Below are 21,182 nucleotides of genomic sequence, written 5' to 3'. Positions count from 1 at the left end.
TATACTGGTATAATGCTATACTGGTACTGGTATACTGGTGTGTGTGTATATCTCTGTGTGTTTGGCACACGAAAGTGCTATTTGCTATATGCTATATGCTATATGCTATAAATCAGCCGCCAAAAGGCCAAAACTCCGCGAGGGAGCAGCAGCAGCAGCGAGTCCTTAGCACTTGGCCAATGTCCTTTCGCTGGCTGGGAGTGTTAACTTCCACCTCCACTTCCACCTCCACACACACACACACACACTGGAATCGGGAGCATTGCGGAGTAACATTGTATCTCAATTGTTATGTGATTCATTCTGCCTGAAGAACGGGGTAGAGACCGCCCGCTCAGAGTCTGAGTTTGGGTGTCGAAGTATGTAGAGAGAGAGAGGAAGGTGGTCGCTCCAGGACGACGTTGGCTTACTCACCCAGTAGTTCCCACTCGCCGTTGAGCACGTAACTGCTGATATCACCGCCAGTTTCATCTTGTAATTGTAAATCCAGCTTTTTATACGATATTCGGGGAGAGGGTAGAATAATGTAAATATCTCACTCGCATTATCAGATCAATGCAGAAAAACGAACCAAGGCGAAATCATAAGGCATAAATACACTCGATTCGAAGACTCGAATTGGTCAAGCATAACAACTACGAGTAGTTAGTTTTCAGTAAGTTAAGTACTTCCTGGTTGCCCTGCTTGCATGGGAGACTGAACCAAACCTGGAATCCGTCGTAGGTCCAACTGCCGAACTTCATCTCGCACCGCTGGTCGTCGAAGGGAAACCACGTGATGTCGATCTTGCACGTCGACTTGAAGATCCCCGGCGGCACGTACAGGCACGACCCGTTGTTCCGCACCACCACGTTCGTCTGGTAGGTGCCATCGAATCCCTCATCCGCACTGTTGTACATGAGGACGTCTGGCTTCCAGATGCGGTGCGGCGGGATTCGCAGATCCTTGACTCCGCCGTAGTCGGAGGTGTTCCAGCGGAGATTCATGTCGTTCCACTCCAGTTTCAACCACACATTAGTGACTAGCAATTGATTTTTCTCGTCCTGCGGGAAGAAGAAAAAAAAAGGATGGAATGCCCAGGAACAGGAAGTTAATTACACACGTCGCACGGAATCATGTTTTATTAATTAACGCGTAAAAATCGCGGCTACGTATGATGTATTCATAGAGCACAAAGTTTCACCGACAACTCGCACTGCCTGTTTTTTATAAAGTATTTCCTGCCGCAACGGATGCCAGCTGCGGTGGGATTTGGTCGGCAGCTCACTCACGTGCGGCAAAAATGGCAATTGAAACAGCGGATATACATATACATACATATATTCGCAGCGAGATGCTTGCACAACCAGCTGCGAGCTGTATTCCTTTCATTTCACTTAAGAGATTAAAACATTAATCCATGCTTGGTAAATGTTGATGTAATTCCGCCTTTTCTATAATTAAATCATCGGACAGTATGCCGTTTCTTATCCATGATAAGCTATGTTTTATACTTGTATATTTAACTATTTTAAAGTATTTTAAAGGCAATCTAAAATTGTCTCATTATAAATTATGGAAGTGAATGTTAAGCATCATCACATTTTCAGGTCACCCGTGGTATAAAGCTATAAATAATTAAGCCCAAAAATCAGCAAAAATTGGATGTATATTTTAAGCGTGCCTTAAACAAGATAGTTGCATTTTTCAATGCATTGTAGCCCACTTTCCCAAGGGATGTGGCCCAATAACCGAATCCGCGCTTTACAGAGAAACCAGACACCGAATCCGCCGCAACGGCAGCTGCTCCTAAAAAATGCAACTGCTGCGCACAGGGCGTATGTGTAATTTACAATTAAATGCCTGAAATATTCATGGTACACTCGCTGGGCACTGTTGCTCACAGGAAACAACAAAAAAAGGGAAGAAAACAACTGGCGAAACCCGAATCTCAGGCGCCTAACCAACAGGGCGAGGGCCAAGGACCACAGGGATCGGGATAGACATTGTGTGGATCGGGTGGAGGACAAAGGATTCGGGATGAGCACGGATTGTCCGAGCAATTTGCCTTACTCAGTGTGCAAGTGCAATCGCAAAATGGGCTCAAATATGCGACAGGAATGCGGTGCAGATGCGGCGCAGATGAAATGGAGCCGCCCGCCCCAGCGGAGATCCCAATACCCAGCCCGCAAGCGGTTTCCAACCAGCATGCTGCCAATATGTTTTCCGCCCAAATCGGATTGGATGACGGGGATGGTGTAGTGTATGGTGTATGGTGTATGGTGTATGGTGTATGGTGTATGGTTGATGGTTGATGGTTGATGGCGAGGGGGTGGTGAGGTGCTGAGGTGGTGGGATGAAAGCCAACAGACCAGCAAAATCGAAGCTTTCGGCAAATATAACGTTGTAAGGGAGCGACGTGGCAGGACTTGGCAATGCCCGCAATATTAGGGCATAACGCAGTCCAAAAGCAAACATGCAACGTGTCCCTGTGTGCTTGCATGTGTGTGTGTGTGAGAGAGCCTGTCTAAATATAGCAATTACATTATTGCACTTGACTGCAGCAGAGTCCATTTCGGCCAGCAATCCTATCCCTATCCCCCATTCCCATGGGCAAACAAATCCCCTCCCTTCTGCATACTTGTGTTTTGCAGTGTACTTTGCGACTGCGACCGCAGCAGACAAACAAATGCCCGGCGCTAAAAAGTATGCCATGGTTTTTGCGAGGACGAAAGTGTTTGGAAAGCAGGGGGACATACGGGGGGATTAGGGCTCGACTGCGACCTAATAAAATTCCGTTTTCCAAATTGAGTTTCTGATGACGCTACATTATTTTCACGGCTTACACATTGAGTGCGAATTTGGTTTGACGCCACTAGGATAATTCACTTAGCTGGTCGCTGAAACGTAATGGAATATCCATCCTAGGTACTTTTATTTACAGGATTTCGCGGACCTGTCCTTGCTTAAATTCATTCATTCACTTAATTTAGGAGGAACTACCTGCTTTTGACAGAACATTGCCATACATTCAAACTGCAGTTGGCGGAGCAACTCCTATTTGCAAGCCATCCAATTTAAATTTTGAATGCGCATGTTCATTTGGAGTAAAAGCGGTGCACACAATTATAAAACTAACAGCCGCAAAACGTGAGAGCGCGGAAAATATAATTAAAAACGCAAACAAAACGGGCGGTGAAATGGGAAAACTGAAAACATATATATCTTAAATAGAGTTTTGCTGGTCAGAACCGTAAAACAGATTTAAATTATGTTTCGACTGGGCTTAAAGCACTGAAACTAACGCCAATTTAAAAGGAAAACAAACTTCTTGAACATATCTCATTAACTCAACAAAGTTGGTTTAGAAGTGTAATATAATAATCGTAAGTAATAATGCACTGTGTATCTTTGGCTGCTGCTCTCAATTGCTTTTGATGCTTCCTTAAGGGAAAAGGACATGTTTTTGAGGCCTGTGTGCAGTTTTTTGTGCGGTTCTCAGTGCAGCAGCCTCACAAGAAACCCCATGTATAAATGAAGCTTATTCGCATTCAAATAGTGTGCGTATATATGAATGTGTATGGGCTTTTGCATGTCTACTAAAGGAGGCGAGCAAAAATATATAAATAAATGGCGGCTACGGGCGGCAGTTGTTGAATTTTAAATGAGCAAAAAAGCAAACGGCAAAATTATTACAGCCCACAGTTTTTATTCCCCCCCTACTCCACTCCGCCATGCTTTTTGCACAGCCTTCGGCCGGGCCAAAGACAAGTTTTGGAATGCGGAAATTTGCATATGTGCGCCGCAAATACATACATATGTATTCTCGCAAAGCACACATACACACGCAGACGTGTATGTCGGCGGTTCATTGACATGGCAGGCCAACAACAACGTTCGGGGAATTTAAAAAACAGAAAGCCAACTCGAAGCCTGGAACTGAAACTGTAGCATAAAGCGCGGCGCTCGCTCCCCACGCACACCACCATGCATGTGCACACACACATACACGTATACTCGTATGTACAGGCGGAGGCCTAGTTTCTCATTGTCCTGTATGCATAAAAAATGGCTGGCCCATCTCGACTTCATTACTCATTTTCCGCTGATATCCGTTGATATGCACCCCCCTCTTTCCGTCGTCCCGCGTCTACTTAATCACTTCCTCCGCACCGCCCGACACGCCGGCAGATCCTTGGCCTGCGTCTTGGTCCTTATCTAGGCCCTCCTTACCGCTTTCTCCTTACCGCTTTCTCCCTACCGTCTTTCTCCCACTGATGCCAATTAATCTGCGCCCCGCTTTGTCTGCTCCTTTTTAATTAATGCGCCTGGGAGTTGTTTTATTTGTACTTTCACCGCCTTTCGCCAGCCCTTAATTTCACCTTCTTGCTCGGCTGGCTCTGCCTGCTCAGTTGCCTTGCCCTGAAAGTCAACTTCTTTTTGTATCCTGTTTTGGCCTGGCCTGTTTTTCACTTTCTTTTTTCATTTGTCTTTGCCCAGCATAGTTCTCAATAATCCCCTTTCCATTTGTCAAGCTGGCTGATTGTGCTGAACGGCGAAAGCATGCTTATTGGCTTACTAGCAGCCTTGTTTCCAATTCGACTTACTTTCGAACGGATTAGATTTTTTGCAACTATTCGTTACTCCATTCGAATCTATAGGACTCTCAATAAAAGTCGAGTTCCTCAAGATCGATGAGAAGTAACTCGTTTAATTTAATTTCACATCTTACGCTCTTGACCGCTGAAAGTTTCTTTTCTTCCATTGACTGCTTCATTTTAAAATCGTTAAGTGGTTTCGTGGTTTATGGTTCTCAATATTTACTTTAATACCCACCCACCATTCAATACCCTTCGGCATGCCGATTCCTTTCACCCGGCTCATTTAATTAAAAAACACTTCAATATTCATTTGCTCCGCTGGGAAAATAATTGGAACTGATTTTAACAGCGCTCTTTTATTTCATTTGGGGTGACAAGAGCGATCCGTGGCCTTCCAAAATGCAATTAAATTGCAATGTTTGTATAATTCCGCGGAGTTCACTGGTCTCCCCTGAGAAAACACACTCGAAAGTTCGTAGTGAAATGTATTTATTTATTAAAAGGGGAGTACCGACATATGTGCGAGTCGCTTTGAAGTGCCTTTTCATCAGGATATAATTTTTGTACAGCTTCTCTAAACTCAAGCTACTGAGCCCACAAACCCTTAATTTATAACAATTAAATTGAAAAGCACAGCTCAAGTACAGTTGCGTTAGCAGGGGGTCAAAGTGCTGTCCCAATTCCTGCTAAACACTTTCCCAGCCACAAGCCATTGAGCAATCCTCTGGACGGGACAGCCATCCTGCCTTCCTGCCATCCTGCTATCCTGCCATCCTTTACATCTATTTATGTGTGCCAGTGACGTTGTGCTCAGTTGACAAAATCGTATCTGCACAGACGAACGGAAACGGGAACGGCTTGGCGAAGGACTCGCAGGACACACAGGCACATGGATCTCCGTCTACGTCTCAGTCATTTGCACAGGCAACAACATCAATCAAAGTGAAAGTGAGTGGAGTGCCCCATACCCAGCCCCCTAAAAATCCCCATCCCTGCCGAAAATGCATTGAAAGCATTTGCGAAAGTATGCCAAGCATGTCCATGCCCATCTCTGCACATGGCAAAAGTGTTAATGCTGTTTATGCCGATGTATACCCCGCAGACCCAACCATTGATGGCCAGGAATAGAAAACCGCTGGCAAGTGTTGCACGAAGCTATTCTAATTTCGTTGCCACAGCGGAGCGCACAACAAAGGAAAAGCTCTTCCGCACACTTATAGAAACTCATGAGTGGTGGAAATGCAATTTCCAGCGTCAAAACTGCCAACAGGAAGTGAGCAGGTAAGACGCTGAGGTAAATGCCATTGTCCTTTGCCCGAGGACAGGTGACCTCCGGCAAAGGCAATTATGACCTGTGCTTTACATAACTCAAATGCGCATAGGAGCCGTATTACACTGAAAGGACTGCCATTGCATACACGGCCGTGTGATTGGAGTCCTTCGGAGTTGGTTTTCCGACGCAGGAACTGTTGACATTGCCTGATAAGTGAAATTGATGAAAGGTGTGCCTTTGTTCTTTCGATTGCAATCTGGCTGCAAAATCCCTGCCAGGTGCTTAATCTTTAAATTGCTCGGATGCCCAGTTGGATAGGGCAAAAAATATGCAAATGCCGGTGCAGCCACTGCATTTAACAGTTAAAATATTGCCACCGACGAACGCTGGCGTATCCTCAGCGGACAACTAATGGCCCTGCCGACCTGCAAGTGGCAGAAAAATCGTTTACTTGACACAAAAACTGCTCTACTTATGGCGAAAATTTATTTTCACAACTCCACGCCATTCTTTTTGGTACGATTGATTGAACAGATGGCAATTTTCATTCCTAAAATACCTCCTACAATTTAATATTATTCTTCGCGACGAATGAAGCTGCTTTAGATGATCTTATATATTATATATATATTTAAATGAAGAATTACTTGAAGTCAGAGTGAACAGGAACTTTCCACGCTTTTTTCATTGCTGGCAGCGTAACGAGCTTGCCAATTGAAACGGAGAGTGGCAGGAGAGTAATATCCTTTATTATCGCAGCATATGCAACTAATTTCCTTACGATTACGATTTCCCGTGAAGCATTAAGAGTTAAGCATTAACAACTTTTGATTGCCGTGACATCTAAGCGGGGCACTAACAGTGCGCAATAAAAGTTTGAGTACACCACTGGGCTCATAAACCCTAGTTTGGCATCCAAAGGTGGTAACGGCCGTCATTCCCTCTCATTTTACCCGAATGACCCGATTTTGGTTTTTATGCCCGCTCCCAGTTCCCCCCAGTAATTGCCGCTTTTCTGCTGGTTTCGCTGGATTCGCTGTATTCGCTGGATTCCTGCTGCGTTTCGAGTGTGCGTGCTGCAGTTTTTACTGCCACCCAGAAACAGAAACGGCTACAAACAACGACCGCCAGCGCATTGTGCCCATTCGTTCTGTTCTTTCGACTTCATTTGCACCAGCAGCAGCAGCAACTCGCACTTCATTGCTTTGCCCACTCCCGCCCACGCCCCACCATTCAGCAGGAACTTCAGAACTTCAGAAACACCCCTCGCCTGCCCGCGGGCTTATATGTTTTGGCACAAGGTGTGAAAAGCACATGTGCAAATTTTATTTATTCATTTTATTTGCATGCCAAGTGTGTACGTGTGTATTTTATTGTAAATGCACCGCACAAAACTGAGCAGAGGTATTCAAAACTTTCTTACTATGCAGTTTAAGTTATCAAAAAGTATAACCCTTTTATGATAGGCTGCCCAATGCTTAATACAAATATGTTATAAATTTGAATTGCACTTTATTGCAGGTTTTTTTTTTGATTCTGAATATTTTATGGACCACCCCTGTTTCTTTCGGTGTACTCTGCATCGCTTTTCACTGTTTGCCTTCGTGTGAGTGTATTTGTTTGTATGTGCGACTTTTAGCGCGTCACTGAATGCGCAGTTTTCTAGCGTCTGGAATCGTTTTCGTTTTCGCTTTTACTTTTCCATTTTCCATTTTTTTTGTGCCCCAGCCATATATGCCAGCAGCAACTTTTCTGCGTTGCTGTTTTTGCTTTTCATGCCTCATGTGTGAGTGCCTTTTGTTTGTGCGCTCCATTTTGCTGAATCCCAACTTTATGCGGCCCAGGATCTGGTCCTGGCTTGGTCCTAGCTGGGTCCTGGCTTGGGTCCTGGCACCGTGGGGATGGGCAAACAAACAAGCCGCACATACGGACAAATGCAATGCAAATCTAATATGAATTGAGGTTGTCTCACTAACAAAGGCAAACGCCTCGCGTCGCCTTTTCCGACAATTTGCACCTTATTCGCTCACCAGTTCTTTCTCTAGATTCCTGCCTGACTTTTCACCCCCATACGCAATTGTAAGTTGGGGCAAAGTTTTCGCAACTGATGAATGCAGAACGAGCAAGCGACCAAACGACCAAAAGACAGACAGACGGACCGCCCAACCGCCCTTTCGAAAGGTGAAAATGAGTCAAACGGCGCACATGCCACATGACGTTGCATGTAATTTGCTCGACACTGCCAGTCAGCCAGGATATGTGTGTGTCCTGTCTGCAAATAGGCCACAGGAGCGTGGGAAGGAGTTGCGGGGGCAGCTGCCATTCAAGGAACAGCCAACAGGCAGCAGGACACACACACACACACACATGTGTGTGAACTGCTCTCTGGCAAATAATTAAAATTTCACTTTCTTGGCAATTCACTTTTTACCCAAGCACCAAATTGTGTCATCAGGGATTCTTTTTCCACCCGCCTACTTTAAGGCACCTATTCAAAAGGATGAGCTGAAAAAACTGGTGAAACCGAAAGTTCCTTGCTGACACAACTCTGGCGGTAATTAAAACAGGACCTTAAAGGAGTGCTTTTAATTTCGTGTTCTTAGTCACAGCGGTTCAGTGGTTCAGGCAAGCGAAATGCAGTGTGGTTCTTGAACTTTGAGCTCTTTTGATAAAGTCAATTGCAAATAGATATCCTGTATCGTTTACCCATCTAAATATATGTAACTATAAATTATATATACATATTTCCTTAAATTCGTAACAATATGATATATAAAACGTATGTCTCTACTTACCACATCGATAATTTGCATTAAAGTTAAACCAAAGCTTAATTGTAACGGGTCCGATTCATTGAGAACGGGACGTTCTAGTGTATTATAAGGATCCAAAAGATCGTGTAACAGTCTCTTTTCATGATATCCTGCTAGGCAAACTGCAAGTAGACAAAGTTCGAGTTAGTGCATACAAGTCGGTGGAGAAAGTTGGCTAAGAGTAAGTGCTGCTGCAACTGCTTGCTCTTTCGCAGCAGCACCGCAAATCAACATCAATAATTCGGCAAATGGGTTTGCTGGGGGTTTGCGAGTGAGACAACAACCAAAATTTATTGATATGCAAAAGTTTACGAGTTGCTGGCTTCTGCAAGTTGGATTCGCCTGCTTCTTGGACTTGGACCCGTTTTGGGATGCGGGTCCTGCAGTCGGCGTCGGATTGGAAAGGCAACAGAGGAAGGAGTTCGAAAGGATGGCAGAAGCAAAGTTTTTGTGCTCCGCTCTGCCAACACACATATGTCTTTCGCAGTCGCAAACAGTGTGTTTGTGTGCGGGGACGAGACCATTGTTCTCTGGCAGGCGAATAACAAAAGGAAACTTTTATTGAGCAAAAGTTTTTCACATACAAATTTTCTTGTTACGTTTTTTCCCCAGCGATAATAGATTGCCTCATCTACACACACACACACACACACCAGACACACACACAGTGGAACAAATGCAGGGACGAACATATTCGCATCGTTATCGTGGAATTATTTATGCATGAATGTGGGCAGCAGGAGAAACTACAAAAGAAGCTAGTTGATGTGGAAGGAGGGATCCTGGCCGCCCGCCTGCTCTTTGCCTCTCAATTTGATAATTTCTTAAGAGTTTTCCTCTAGCTTTTCCCACCACACGGCTTTTTCCCTTGCAGCATCTCTATAAGCAGACAGTAAGTAGCGATAAGTTGCGGATTTATCGAGTTGATTGGAAATGCAGCTCGTGTGGCACGGCGAAAGTAATCTGGGCAAATTGCCATTGATTAGGTTCTTGAAAAGTGCATTAATCCCAGATTGATGAGCGTTGCAGCAATTGCCCTGAATGCGAAGTGTTCGGTAATTAAATTCTCGAATTATTCAATCTGCTGCTTTGTGTGCAGTTCTCTGTTTTTTTGGTTTTGCAACGATAGTTGAGATACTGTTGTACGCAAAAAACTTTTCACTTTCCACCGAGCTTAGTGCGCTTAACCCAGAAGATTTGCATACGAAATGAACAGCGTTTAGAAATTATGCACGTGAATTTTTTAGTTTTAATTTGTCTTTAGTCCTGCTCCAGTGTTTCAGCTGGCTTTCTCCTGGCCCTGCCACTTTCTCGGCCGTTTTTGCATATTTCACTCGCTTTCACGCGCTCTCTCTTCCTTGTTCATTTAATATTAAAACAAAATGACGAGCCTGCAGGGCAAGAAAAAGGCCGAGAGCAGCCCAATGAAGGAAGAACTGCAGCTAACGAGCACACCACGGGCCAGGCCAACAATGAGTGGGTTGTTTGGTTGGTTGGTAGGTTGGTAGGTTGGAAAGTTGGATAGGACAGCAGCAGTAAGGCCTTTAAGGCAAAGCATTGACACCAGCCGAGTGGAGAAGTGGGCCTAGAACAAAGCGACTCAGGGCTCAGAACAGGGCACAAAAACAGCAGGACAACAACGAAAAAAAGAGGCCAACGTCTGATGAAGTGTCAAAATGAATGTGATAATAAAGCAAATATGAGGGCCTGCCAGCGATCCTGAGTATCGGCCAGCTATTGTGGGCGGTCACAAAGGCGATTTTGCCGACTTTTGCGACTTTTGACTGCGACATCACGAGCCGAGACTTTTGTTTCTATTTGCTTTTGTTGCCAAGCCATCAGAAACATAGATACAACGTGCGGAATGTAAGTTATGTGCCTAAAATGTAAGCTTGAAGTACAAATAGTAAGCTGGAAACCTTAATAATTTAACACTTTTTCGATTAGAAATAACAAAATGGAAATAACTTTAGTAAATTGAAAGCTTAAGCACTCGGAAATTAACAACTCTGAATGGATTGCATAGAGTCATTAACTATACATTTTTAAGTCGTTAACTTTTCGCAGTCATCTTTAAATTTGGCTTTCTTCATCTTCCTCTATTTTGCCAGCAGTCTGCGGCCATTTCGAAATGCCTTTTCAATGGCTGCACTTCCGTTTCGTTATTTTCCCTATTTTCCCTATTTTTTGGTTGATGCCACCGTTGCTGTTGTTATTGTCCGTTGGCAGGCCGCATAAAATTGCAATTTTATTGCAGTGGAGCATGAAAAAGTAATTGCTATTTCACAAAGCCCAACCAAGTCGTTGGCCAGACGGGGAGAGCAGACAGGAAGAAGAGCGCGAGGAAGTGCGGCAACAGCTGCAAGGATCGCGGGCTGCAAGGACCTCCAGAATGAGGCACACACTCGAGCGGGCCAATTTAATGTGCCAAATAAAAAGCAACCGAAATTGGTTAGAAAATGCAGCTGCCTACGGAACACAGGCCGCAACAACAGCCACAATGACGACAGCGAATGGGCCGATGCTCCTCAGAATCGAAAGTAGGACCGAAAAATAGGAAGTCCCTCTAAAACGACGTGCCTGTGGGTTGATTTCCAACAATAACATTTTCATACCCTGGCATAATGTTTGAAAGAAAGAAAGAACTAAGAAATATATAGTAATTAAATAGGTAATTTATACATAGTATTATTTTATTTAACAATCAAAACCCTATTCTTGTAGCTCAGCTAACGAAGCTTATCGTTATTGCAAAAATCCCTTTGGTTCATACATTTACCCTGGCTCGGCCCCAGGACCTGGGCTAAGAGTAGAGAGATGTCTGGGATATTTTGACTCGCGCTATTCGCCGATATTAAAAATTGAAAGCAAAATGAAAACTGACGGGGCGCCAAACCACTTAAGCTTCCAAAACCGATACAGAACGGGCTGGGGATGGTGAAGAGGAGCATGGGGACGAAAGTGATGAGGCTTGATGGCTGTCTGTTCAGAAGGGTGAACACTGTACAGGCAGTCCCAGGACAGGGCACCTGCTAATGGCTGCGGGGGAGGAGGTGGACAAGGATTTGCGCAGGACGATGAAGGGCTTTGGAAAACAAGAAAGAGCTCAGAAGCGAGCATTTTAATAGCGCCAAGGTGACGCTTAACCATTCAAAGCTTAATTTATGCAATAAAAATTCCAGCACTAACACCCGCCCCTTCGGAAGCACCCTCGATTCATTCCTCCCCACAACCAGACACACACCCACACACAGCCACACACACAGTTGCCCTTAATTGGATGGAGCTTGGGAGCTGGGAAAGCATTTAATTGCTTATGACTTTCTTGTTTTCCTTTTTCCTGTTTCTTTTTTTACGGGCACGGATGGGGCAGAAAAAGTAACCTGAGACAAGAGTAGTCTTAAAAATGGAAACAAATCGATAGATTGCTTTGGAAGGGAACAAAAATGGAGAAATGTAGGAGACCACATAATATTTAGGTTTTATTATATTTAGGTTTGGGGTAACTATTATGATTTTTTTACTAAAATACAACATCTTAAAAGATACTTTTTCTCAGTAGAAACAGAACTCCCCTGACAGGGCCATCAATCAAGATGCCTTGTGTCCACTATTGAAAATTATGAATGCTATCACATTTAATGATTGATTTTAGACCTGCCATCTCCACACCCTCGATCCTGCTCACGTTTGATCCTTTGTGATGCTGGATGGAGATGGGCAGGGGATTATCCGAGCCTGGCTGATGGGCTCATCATCTGTCTCAGCCCCATGTGTGCGATGCTCTGGGTTGTCTGGATGGGCTCTATAATGCAAATGGCAGGCATGACAGTGTGTTTTTCTTTCTTGTACAACCCTTTAGCTAATGATGGAATGGAACTTGTGACATTTATCGTATAGATTGATAGAGCTGAGAGGTGGTAGTTGACATTTGGCGGAAATTCCTGAATAATGCATGCCTTTCTTAGTAGAAAGGAATAGTAGATTCGAAAAAGATAGAACACCACTTTTCCTTCAAGTGCGAACTTAAATTTCTGGCAAGATGTGTAAGCTCTCCATGCTTCTGCCATAAATACAAATTAATGCCATCATCGCATGTTAGCGGCAAAAGACAAGGAATTAAACAATAGGGGGCTGTCAGATGCGAAGAGACCTGAAGTCCTGAAGTCCTGAAGCATGCCAAAAGCCTTTCGGTAGCAATAAATGTCATACTTACAGGACATGACCAGGCGCACGTAGAAAGGGCACTTGGCTGGCCGACGGGGCGTATGAACGATGTCATAGGGCAAGCGCATACTCGACACACTTATGAATACAGTAACAAGTAAAGCCGCACACACTTACAGCTGGTGTAAGCAACGTTGACGTTGTGCAAAGTTTAAATCTGATTAGCGATGGCAGCCAGAAGAAAGGCGGTGGGAACGGCGGAAAGGCGGGGAGGAGTAGGGTGTGGGAGGGGCTGTACAATATGCCCGGGCGGAAACGGAAGTGCTGCCATAAAATCATAAACATGCACACGCATGTGGGCAAACGGCAATTGTTGTTGAAACTGCTGCTGCTGCTGCTGTTGGTGTTGCATGAAACATGAAACATGAACTCAAAGCCAAAGCCAAAGCCAAAGCGACAGGACAGACACAAAAAACGAAAACGGAAAGCGGAGTAACGACTTCGACTGCAGACACAGAAGTTGCCCCAGTGCACACATATGGTTTGAATTTATGAACACAGGCAACGGACAGTGGTTTTAATTTAACTCCCTTTTTTACTTCACTTTAATACAGTGCAATAAATGGAAAATTCATTTAACAAAATACTCGTAAAACAAATTACACAGTCAAAATAAATCTCAAATCAAGTGAAATAGTTGCTGTTGCAAAATAAAATGAATTAACAGCACATAATATAATTTTTAAATAGAATTCAACTACCCTTGCATGGTTAAAACACAGGAATCTAGTCATACATCTCCTTTTTACCACCTGCACCACCGTTCAACGTGTGTACTTAGTTGAGCTTTCACTGCCTGGCACGCCAACCACGACACGCGAATGCGACTCACTTCGCGGCAGCCTGAAACATTGGCAACACTTTCCATCTGGTGTTTTTGCTGCTCCAGCCCAAATGGGCGGCCATTAATAAGCCCAATATGTGTAAGTGGCAGTGGAGCCATCTCCTTGCCACCATCTTCAGGTGGGGATTTTTATTTTTTTGCATTTTATGCCGCTAATGGAATGTCAGGCATTTGAGCTGCTAGCCAAACTTAGTCCTTGTCTTGTTGTAGCAAAGAATTTTTAAGCTTTTAGTGCAGCGCAGCAAGGACAGAAAAAATGCCATTACACAAGATTTTCGAAGCCCCTTTGCCGCAACCGCTTGAAATGGGAAATTTCAGTGCAGCAAGCGTTTCAACAAGCATTTGTTGAAAGTATTTATGGCATTGCAACTTTTCGGCACACCATCAGCCGCACATTGTTCGACATAACTTTGCTTAGTTTCTGGCGAATAGTTTTTGTGCCGGAAAATGTGGGTCAACTGAAGCAGGGAATTTAATATAATTAACCAATAGAGTCCGCACTGTGCGGTAGTTCCTAACGATGATGCATGGTCGAAAATAGACGCAAGCGTTTAAGTTTCAAGGAAGTGCCAATTAAAAGCTAAAAACTGAAAGCTTCTCAATTACAGACATAAAATGGTTTATCCTTCAATAGGGCTCGTTCAGGTGCATCCGAGTCAAGAGCGTTTATGCAACATGCCCTTTGAAGGGCCTCAACTGCGGCCTGCCACGCGTTAGCCACGAACAAGGACTAAGGACTTCTCAAGTGGGGGCGACGGAAGAAAAGAAAGAAAATAACCTTAGGCGCAGACGCCTTCAAGTGGCATAGACCGGTCTGAGATGGCTGTTGTTGCCTCACTTGAGGCTGTCGTAAATGTCACAACTGGCAAACAACAATGACATCAACAAGGGGCAACACAACGACAACGACAACTCCGGCCCACAAAATATCCCACCCGTGAGTGGTTTTATGTGTCAAAGTGACAATATGTTGCCGGCGTGCATTATGTTGCCGTTGACGTTGCTGTTGCTGTTGCTGGCACCGCCACAATGGGGCAAGCCATGCGCCGTGTGCGGCAACTGTTGCTTGCTGTCGATGTTGATGTTGTTCGTGATGTTGCATGCAGCACTCGAGATAATTTAAATGGCACTCACCTTTAGCAGATAAATTCAAATATATCAGTAAAAATATCCATGAGTGCTTATTAAGTCCGTTTATAATTTGCGTGCTGCTGCCGTTGCCGCTGTTGCTGCTGTTGCCACTGCTGCTGTTGCTGCTGCTGATCCTCAGTTGCGCCGCAAAGCTGCCTAAATAGGAAACGAAGGCGCTGGTGGCCACCGCAATGCCTCTGAGCAGGAGCACCGATCGCTGTTGCACGTGGAGTTGCCACTGTTGCAGCGACACCAGCAGCACCTGCAGCACATGCAACACCCAGGCGGCCGGGGTGAGGTCATGACTCGATATCGGATTACTGAACTCGTTCTCGCTGGTGCGGCATTGCATGTAGGTGGCTGTCGGACAGCTAGTGGTGGCTGCTGGTGAGCTGTAGGTGTCCGTGGATTTGCGCGTTTTGAAGGGAGGCATGCTAAGTGGCTGTTGTTTCTGCAATTGAAAGGAGGCGATATTTAAATGGGTCTTTTCTACATATAAATATATATTTGAATGTTTTCAATGTGTACCTTGATATCTGCTTCGGTTGGGGTTGCTGGTTTTCTTTTTCGTCGGCGACGCAATCGTTGTCGCTTGCGTGCACACAGTCTTATGTTTGTTGGTTGTTGGGTTGTTGCTTCATCGCCGGCAGTACTTGCTGCGGCTGTCTTTGGCGACAACATGTTGCTGCTGCTGTCTAGCTGCTGCTGCTGTTGCTGCTGCTGCTGCTGTTGCTGCTGGTCATTGCTGCTCCTGTGGGTGGCTACATCCTCCTGCTGGCTATTGTGCTGCTCGCTCGCAATGTTGCTGTGGTGTTTTGTACTTAAGCTCCTTGGTTGCAGTGTTGTGAGTTGCTGGTTGTGCCGCTGGTGGCTGCTGTTGCACGGGCTGCTGGTGGTTTTTGTGCTGCTGCTGATGCTGCTGCTGCAGTGCGCTAATCTTACTGCCAGCCACAGCTCATCATCGTCAACTTCAGTCAGTTTCAGTTGTGCATTTTTCATAGTCTCTTTCGGTGTTGGTTGTTGCCAGCGGATATGTTGCTCTGCTCTCTACTAGATTACAATAATATAATTTTCGGTTTAGTCGGCCTTATCCAGCTGCTGCGGCTTTCATTGTTCTGCAAGGGGGTTGAGTTCCCTCTTTTGCTGTGTGCCTTAAGACCTGCTAATCTTATGAAATTTTCACCGCCTTTTCACGATTTCCTTTTATATCAATATGGCAAGTATATGCTTTATTGTTTGCAACGTTTTCATGTCTTTCTTTTGTCTTCTTATTTTCTTTACAACCCAAAGAGCGTTTTTCTATTAGTTTTATGCGTTTTCTTACAATAAGAGTTTAGACCACAACTTCTTCTTTCTCGTTTTTGGGCTTCCTTCATTCTGCATCCATTTTTACTAATTTCTTTATTTTGCTGTTGATGTTCCTCCTGTTCGCCTTTTCTCCCTCATTTGTTCGTTAGCTCCAATTTTGTATAGTAGTTGCTATATTATTCTAGATTTCGTATTGTTTTGCTATAAATGTTGAGCTACTCAATTGTTAGTTCTCATAATGCAATCCTTTGCAGTTGTATATGGCAGTGCTTTGTAGCATTTGGTTTCTATTGATTTACTTGACTTCTTCCTTATTTGTGAATGCAAAAGTGGCGTCTGCAAGGAAAAGAAAACATTGCTCAGTTAATTGTATTGCAAATTCAGAAAATGTGTGTTCTTAAAATCCAGCTTAACATTTAACACACATTTGATTACGATAATCCAAAGGCAATCGCTATTACCGAAACAACCTCAATCTGAATTATCGTTGCTGTTTCAAGTACTTGCATTAAGAATTTGCCCTGTGGCATCTGCCATTCCAATTTGCCTAAATAAAGCTTCTCGGATTCCGAACCAATGACCCATTCAGTAACCTCAGGCAATAACCTACGACGTTGCAGTTGACCACAAAGCAAAAGGAAACTACGACATGCACAAATTTCAATAGAAGGCTGAGAGCTCTCTAAGCAATTGCCCAAATTTTAGTTTCAATTACTCAAACTAATTAGTTTTGCTAAAACAATAAACCCCAAGCATTTTGCATGCTAATCACTCCTAAGAATTTGCGCATCTGTCAGCTGGGATGTCAGAATGTGGCAAGAAGATCCTGGATGGCCAAAAGGCCTACTTGATACCAAATTCGAGCACTAAGTTGCAGTGGCTCCCACACTACCGCCCTTCCGCACTCCCGAAGGACTTGCAATTCCTGGCCAACTCGCACTGGCAGCCTCAATAAATAATGCGTATGCAAAACGATAAGCACACAAGGGTCCCGGTGTCCTGGGCAATCAATGGTCGAGTAGGAATAGGAGGAACTGCAGGATGCGAAATGCAAATGCGACAACGGAAGGCCTTCGGGCGGGAACGCAATGGGGAACGGAATCGAGAACAGAACATAACCATTCCTGACGTTGATGGACGTGTGCGGGACATTTATGGCATGTCCTGTTAAGCAGGACTCCTGCAGATCAGAGCGGATTTGCTGGGAACGGACCATGGAGCTTATGCATATTTATGCCACAAGTTGTTACATTCTCCCGATAGTTTGCATCCGAAAGTTTTGGAATACGAAAAGACAATCAAACTTGGACCTCACAATTACTTTGAGCAGATCTCTGGCATAATCCGAGGAATCCGGTTGGACTCCCTCCGCCCAGCATTCTGAATGTCAATTCGTTTTTTAATTTTTGAATGCACACCAGTTTTTGGTAGCATCTTTGAAAACAAAAAAACTGAAAAAGAAATGTGCCCGGCTGTCGGGTAGGAAAACAATAAATGCATAAAATAGAAATGTCAACAAACAGTCTCTTTTCTGTCAAAGTTCAGTTTTGCAACTGTCAGTGGAATTTGAATTGAAAGAAATGGAAATAGCTTCCGTTTGGAACGAAGGGAATTTTCTGCTCTGACATATAGTGGGAAACATTGTTTTGCATCTAAAACGCTGTCAGCGACACACAAACATCACAGCACTCTTTCATTCTAAATATTCACTCTGAATATTCGTTACAAAAATATTTCATCCTGAAAGGAGTGTCAAGTATTAATGCTATGAAGTCTGGCAGTGTGATTCTTATATAGCTTCCTGCCTTTCAGTCTTTGCTAATAAACAAACAATGTTGAAATCTAAAATAACGTAATGTCATTGCGAAACCTACTGAAATTCTTTGAAATCGTTACACATGGGAAACGTTTAGTTATTTTCATCTAATTTAAAAAAACTACTATATCTAACGGATTTTGCACGTTCAGATTTTGGCGTTCTCTTCCCACCTGCGCGGTGCATTTATTTAATAAAATCCCAATAGGCCAGAAAGAACTGCTTCCGCGGGCTAAGAAATCTTTTCGCGAAAATATCCCGCAGTGAGCACCCCAAACAGCGTTTAAACTGCAATTGAACCTGTCCGGATGGGAAGCGTCCAAAATGGCGAGCACAAAACGAGGCAGCTGCTTGCGGCAGAGCCGAGCTGCAACTTGCAACAGTTGGCGGCGCGATGTGGTGGCATTTTATGGGTCACTTGGCTTGGGGCGTCACAATAACAACGGCGATGGCGATGGCGATGGCGATGCCACTCAAATATTTAGCTGTGCGATGGCAGGTGCAGGAATTGCCCCGAGAAGCAGGCAGCACTTTATTTTTTGGCCGCGTGCCCAGCGGCAAATATTGCGCATACGTACCGTGGACAAACGGCGGGAAGGTATTGCTTTTATTGCAATCGCTGTGAAATATTCGAAGCGTTTGCGGTCGTCTAATCAGCTGAAGTGGCAGACCGCAGAATTTTCTGCTCTTTTCTCGCATTTACCCACTTCACTCAGCCAGCCGTATTGATGTATGAAATTTTGGAAAATTTATGCGATGGTCGTCGCATAAAATGAACGACCAGCTCACCAGACACGAATCCTGGCCAGTGGGCAATGGGTTGTGGAGGTCCGGAATGGGCATGGCGATGTGGATGGGTAAGAATGGCAACTGTTGGCGTCGCATTGCAGATGAAACCATTTTTTCGGACTCCAGAGACTTTTCCGTTTGGCGCGTGAGCAAATTAATTTTCAGCGCACAGAGCAAAAAATGGTTTTTGCATGATGAACGGAATGGGGGGCTAGAGATGGAAATGGGCAACTGCATGGTGTAAATGATAGCCAACCCTTGGTGTGGTCGCTACTTGCCACTTGCCACTCGCCGCTTTTCCCTCACACAGCTGGCTCAATGAATTATGAATTCGGTTGGCAAAAAGTGGAAATTGTTTTTCTTTTTCATTTTTCCCAGGCCGACTCTTTCCCTGGACCGGTTTTTATTTTGCGGCTAGCAAAAAGAATTATGTGCTGAATGTTCTTAGCCATGTTACGACCAGACTTTCCTTGGCGGCTTTATTTTCTTTTTGCTGTTCTAGAGTTGGCGAAAACTGGCGACAGTTTTGCAATGCAGGAAAATTAATATTTGTACAAGTGGACTTTCAGTTATATTTATCTGTTTTTGGCTCCCAGCTAGCTGCGAAAAGTTGATGAAAAACTGCGGGAATTTTAGAGGGGATAAGGAGAAAGTGTGCTGAAGATGTTTCTATGGAATGTGACAAGAATTAAGCGTCCATTTAAAAGTGTTTCTTTGTTCGTACTCGCGGAGTAAATGAACACAGCTAGAAGAACACTGTATTGTAATGACTTAAATGTCATATAAGCATTTATCGATATATACGCCAATAATTTGAGTAGCTGGTAAGAAGCATTTCATAATATTTCTCTTTATTATTTGATATTAGGGGTTCTAAAAATACATGATTTGCTGTCTTCCAACGCGTATGTCATGACTAAAATTAAAAGCGAAAATCAACCGAATTTTTAAGCCCATAATGCAGAAACAATTTACACTCGTCCATGGAAAGCCCACACATATCCTTTTCCTTTGGTGTGCTGAACTGTGTGTGTGTATTTATTATTTATGCGACTGCTACGGATGATTTATGTTCGGTTATATTTGTCGACAGGCGACACATTGAAAGAGGCAGAGAGACAACACCACTTTACATGTGTTTGGTTAAAAGTGTTTGCCGTGTTTAATGCAAATATGCAAACAACAATGGCAGCAAAAGCATGAAAGCATGGAAACGGCCAGAACAGGGTATGATCAGCCGAAGGCAAGACCGAACATGGCCAACAAACAACAAACAACCAACAAGCAAACGTGGCCCAGACAATCAGCAGCCCAGCGACAACGGCAGCCAGAAATATTCACGAGCTTGTCGGGGGATATACTCGTATATGTATCTGAATGGCATGCAAAAGAGTTCAAACCCGGAGCACCCAGTCCTCGGCCACGCCCATTCTGGGGCCTGTCCGCCCCGAATGTAAAATATTTCCCTTGCCTGCCGCTCAAAAAATAATTTATTTGCACTTACACGGCGAGCCAGAGCTGCTGGCCATGCTATCATCATCATTATCATCTTGGGTACTGACGCAGGCAAAGGCATCAACATTGTCATGGACCGAAGTCAAAGTTCAATAGACTTAAGGCCAGAATGGAACTAGAGGCAAAAGCTGCCAATGAGGTTGAAAATGCAATTCATCACTCCAAGTTTTCCTGCTCTGAAAGGAAATTGAATTGGAATGGCAGAATGGTAGACGTGAATGGGTGGAAAAGCAGCCAAAACGCAGATATTCCGGGGACACGAGACCAAGTGAAAACAAGTGAGAACGCTATAGTCGAGTTCCCCGACTATCTGATACCCGTTACTCAGCTAGTGGAAGTGCGAAGGAGAGTCTTCAACACTGACAATTTTTGGCGGTTTTTGGGCGTTAAAGTGGGCGTGGCAACGTGAATCGACAAACTTGCGCTGTTTCTATGTCTTGGGAGTCTGTATGCTTTCTAGCTTTTGTAGTTCCTGAGATCTCGACGTTCATACGGACAGACAGACGGACGGACATGGCCAGATCGACTCGGCTATTGATCCTGATCAAGAATATATATACTTTATATGGTCGGAAACTCTTCCTTCTACCTGTTACATACTGTTCAACGAATCTAGTATACCCTTTTACTCTACGAGTAACGGGTATAATAAATTCGACCAGAAATTGGAACCTTAAGATAGCAGTGACATGTTTGCAGTGATATTTCAGCACTATATCTCAGCGTTACTCAACTATTAATACCCCAAAATGATAGGCCCAAGAAGGCCTATTCTCGAAACCATATGCTTCCAACTCATTGAGCAGAACTTTTCGAACAAAACCGGAGAAAGGCGTAAAGTATGCAATTTCAGCGTCTGCTTATAACCGAAAAATATGGCCAATTT

General features: G+C 44.2%; 1 protein-coding gene across 4 annotated transcripts in view; it reads right to left on the bottom strand.

Moving 5' to 3' along the window:
* LOC120445878 (neuronal acetylcholine receptor subunit alpha-7) overlaps positions 1–21,182 on the bottom strand; it is a 53,693-nt gene that overhangs the window by 15,617 nt on the left and 16,894 nt on the right. For all 4 annotated transcript variants that reach the window (XM_039626562.2, XM_039626643.2, XM_039626731.2 and 1 more), the window contains exons 3-7: positions 15,397–16,512; positions 14,872–15,319; positions 8,649–8,788; positions 708–1,043; positions 415–490 (exon numbers count right to left, since the gene is read on the bottom strand). In XM_039626562.2, coding sequence (XP_039482496.1) covers positions 415–490; positions 708–1,043; positions 8,649–8,788; positions 14,872–15,319; positions 15,397–15,867 — 1,471 coding nt within the window. In that variant the 5' untranslated portion in view covers positions 15,868–16,512. The remainder of the gene's footprint in view (positions 1–414; positions 491–707; positions 1,044–8,648; positions 8,789–14,871; positions 15,320–15,396; positions 16,513–21,182) is intronic.

Source organism: Drosophila santomea, chromosome 2L (assembly GCF_016746245.2).
Source record: "Drosophila santomea strain STO CAGO 1482 chromosome 2L, Prin_Dsan_1.1, whole genome shotgun sequence".
NCBI lineage: Eukaryota > Metazoa > Arthropoda > Insecta > Diptera > Drosophilidae > Drosophila > Drosophila santomea.
The sequence above is the reverse complement of the archived record's forward strand: the minus strand, read 5'-3'. Positions and strand labels throughout refer to the sequence as shown.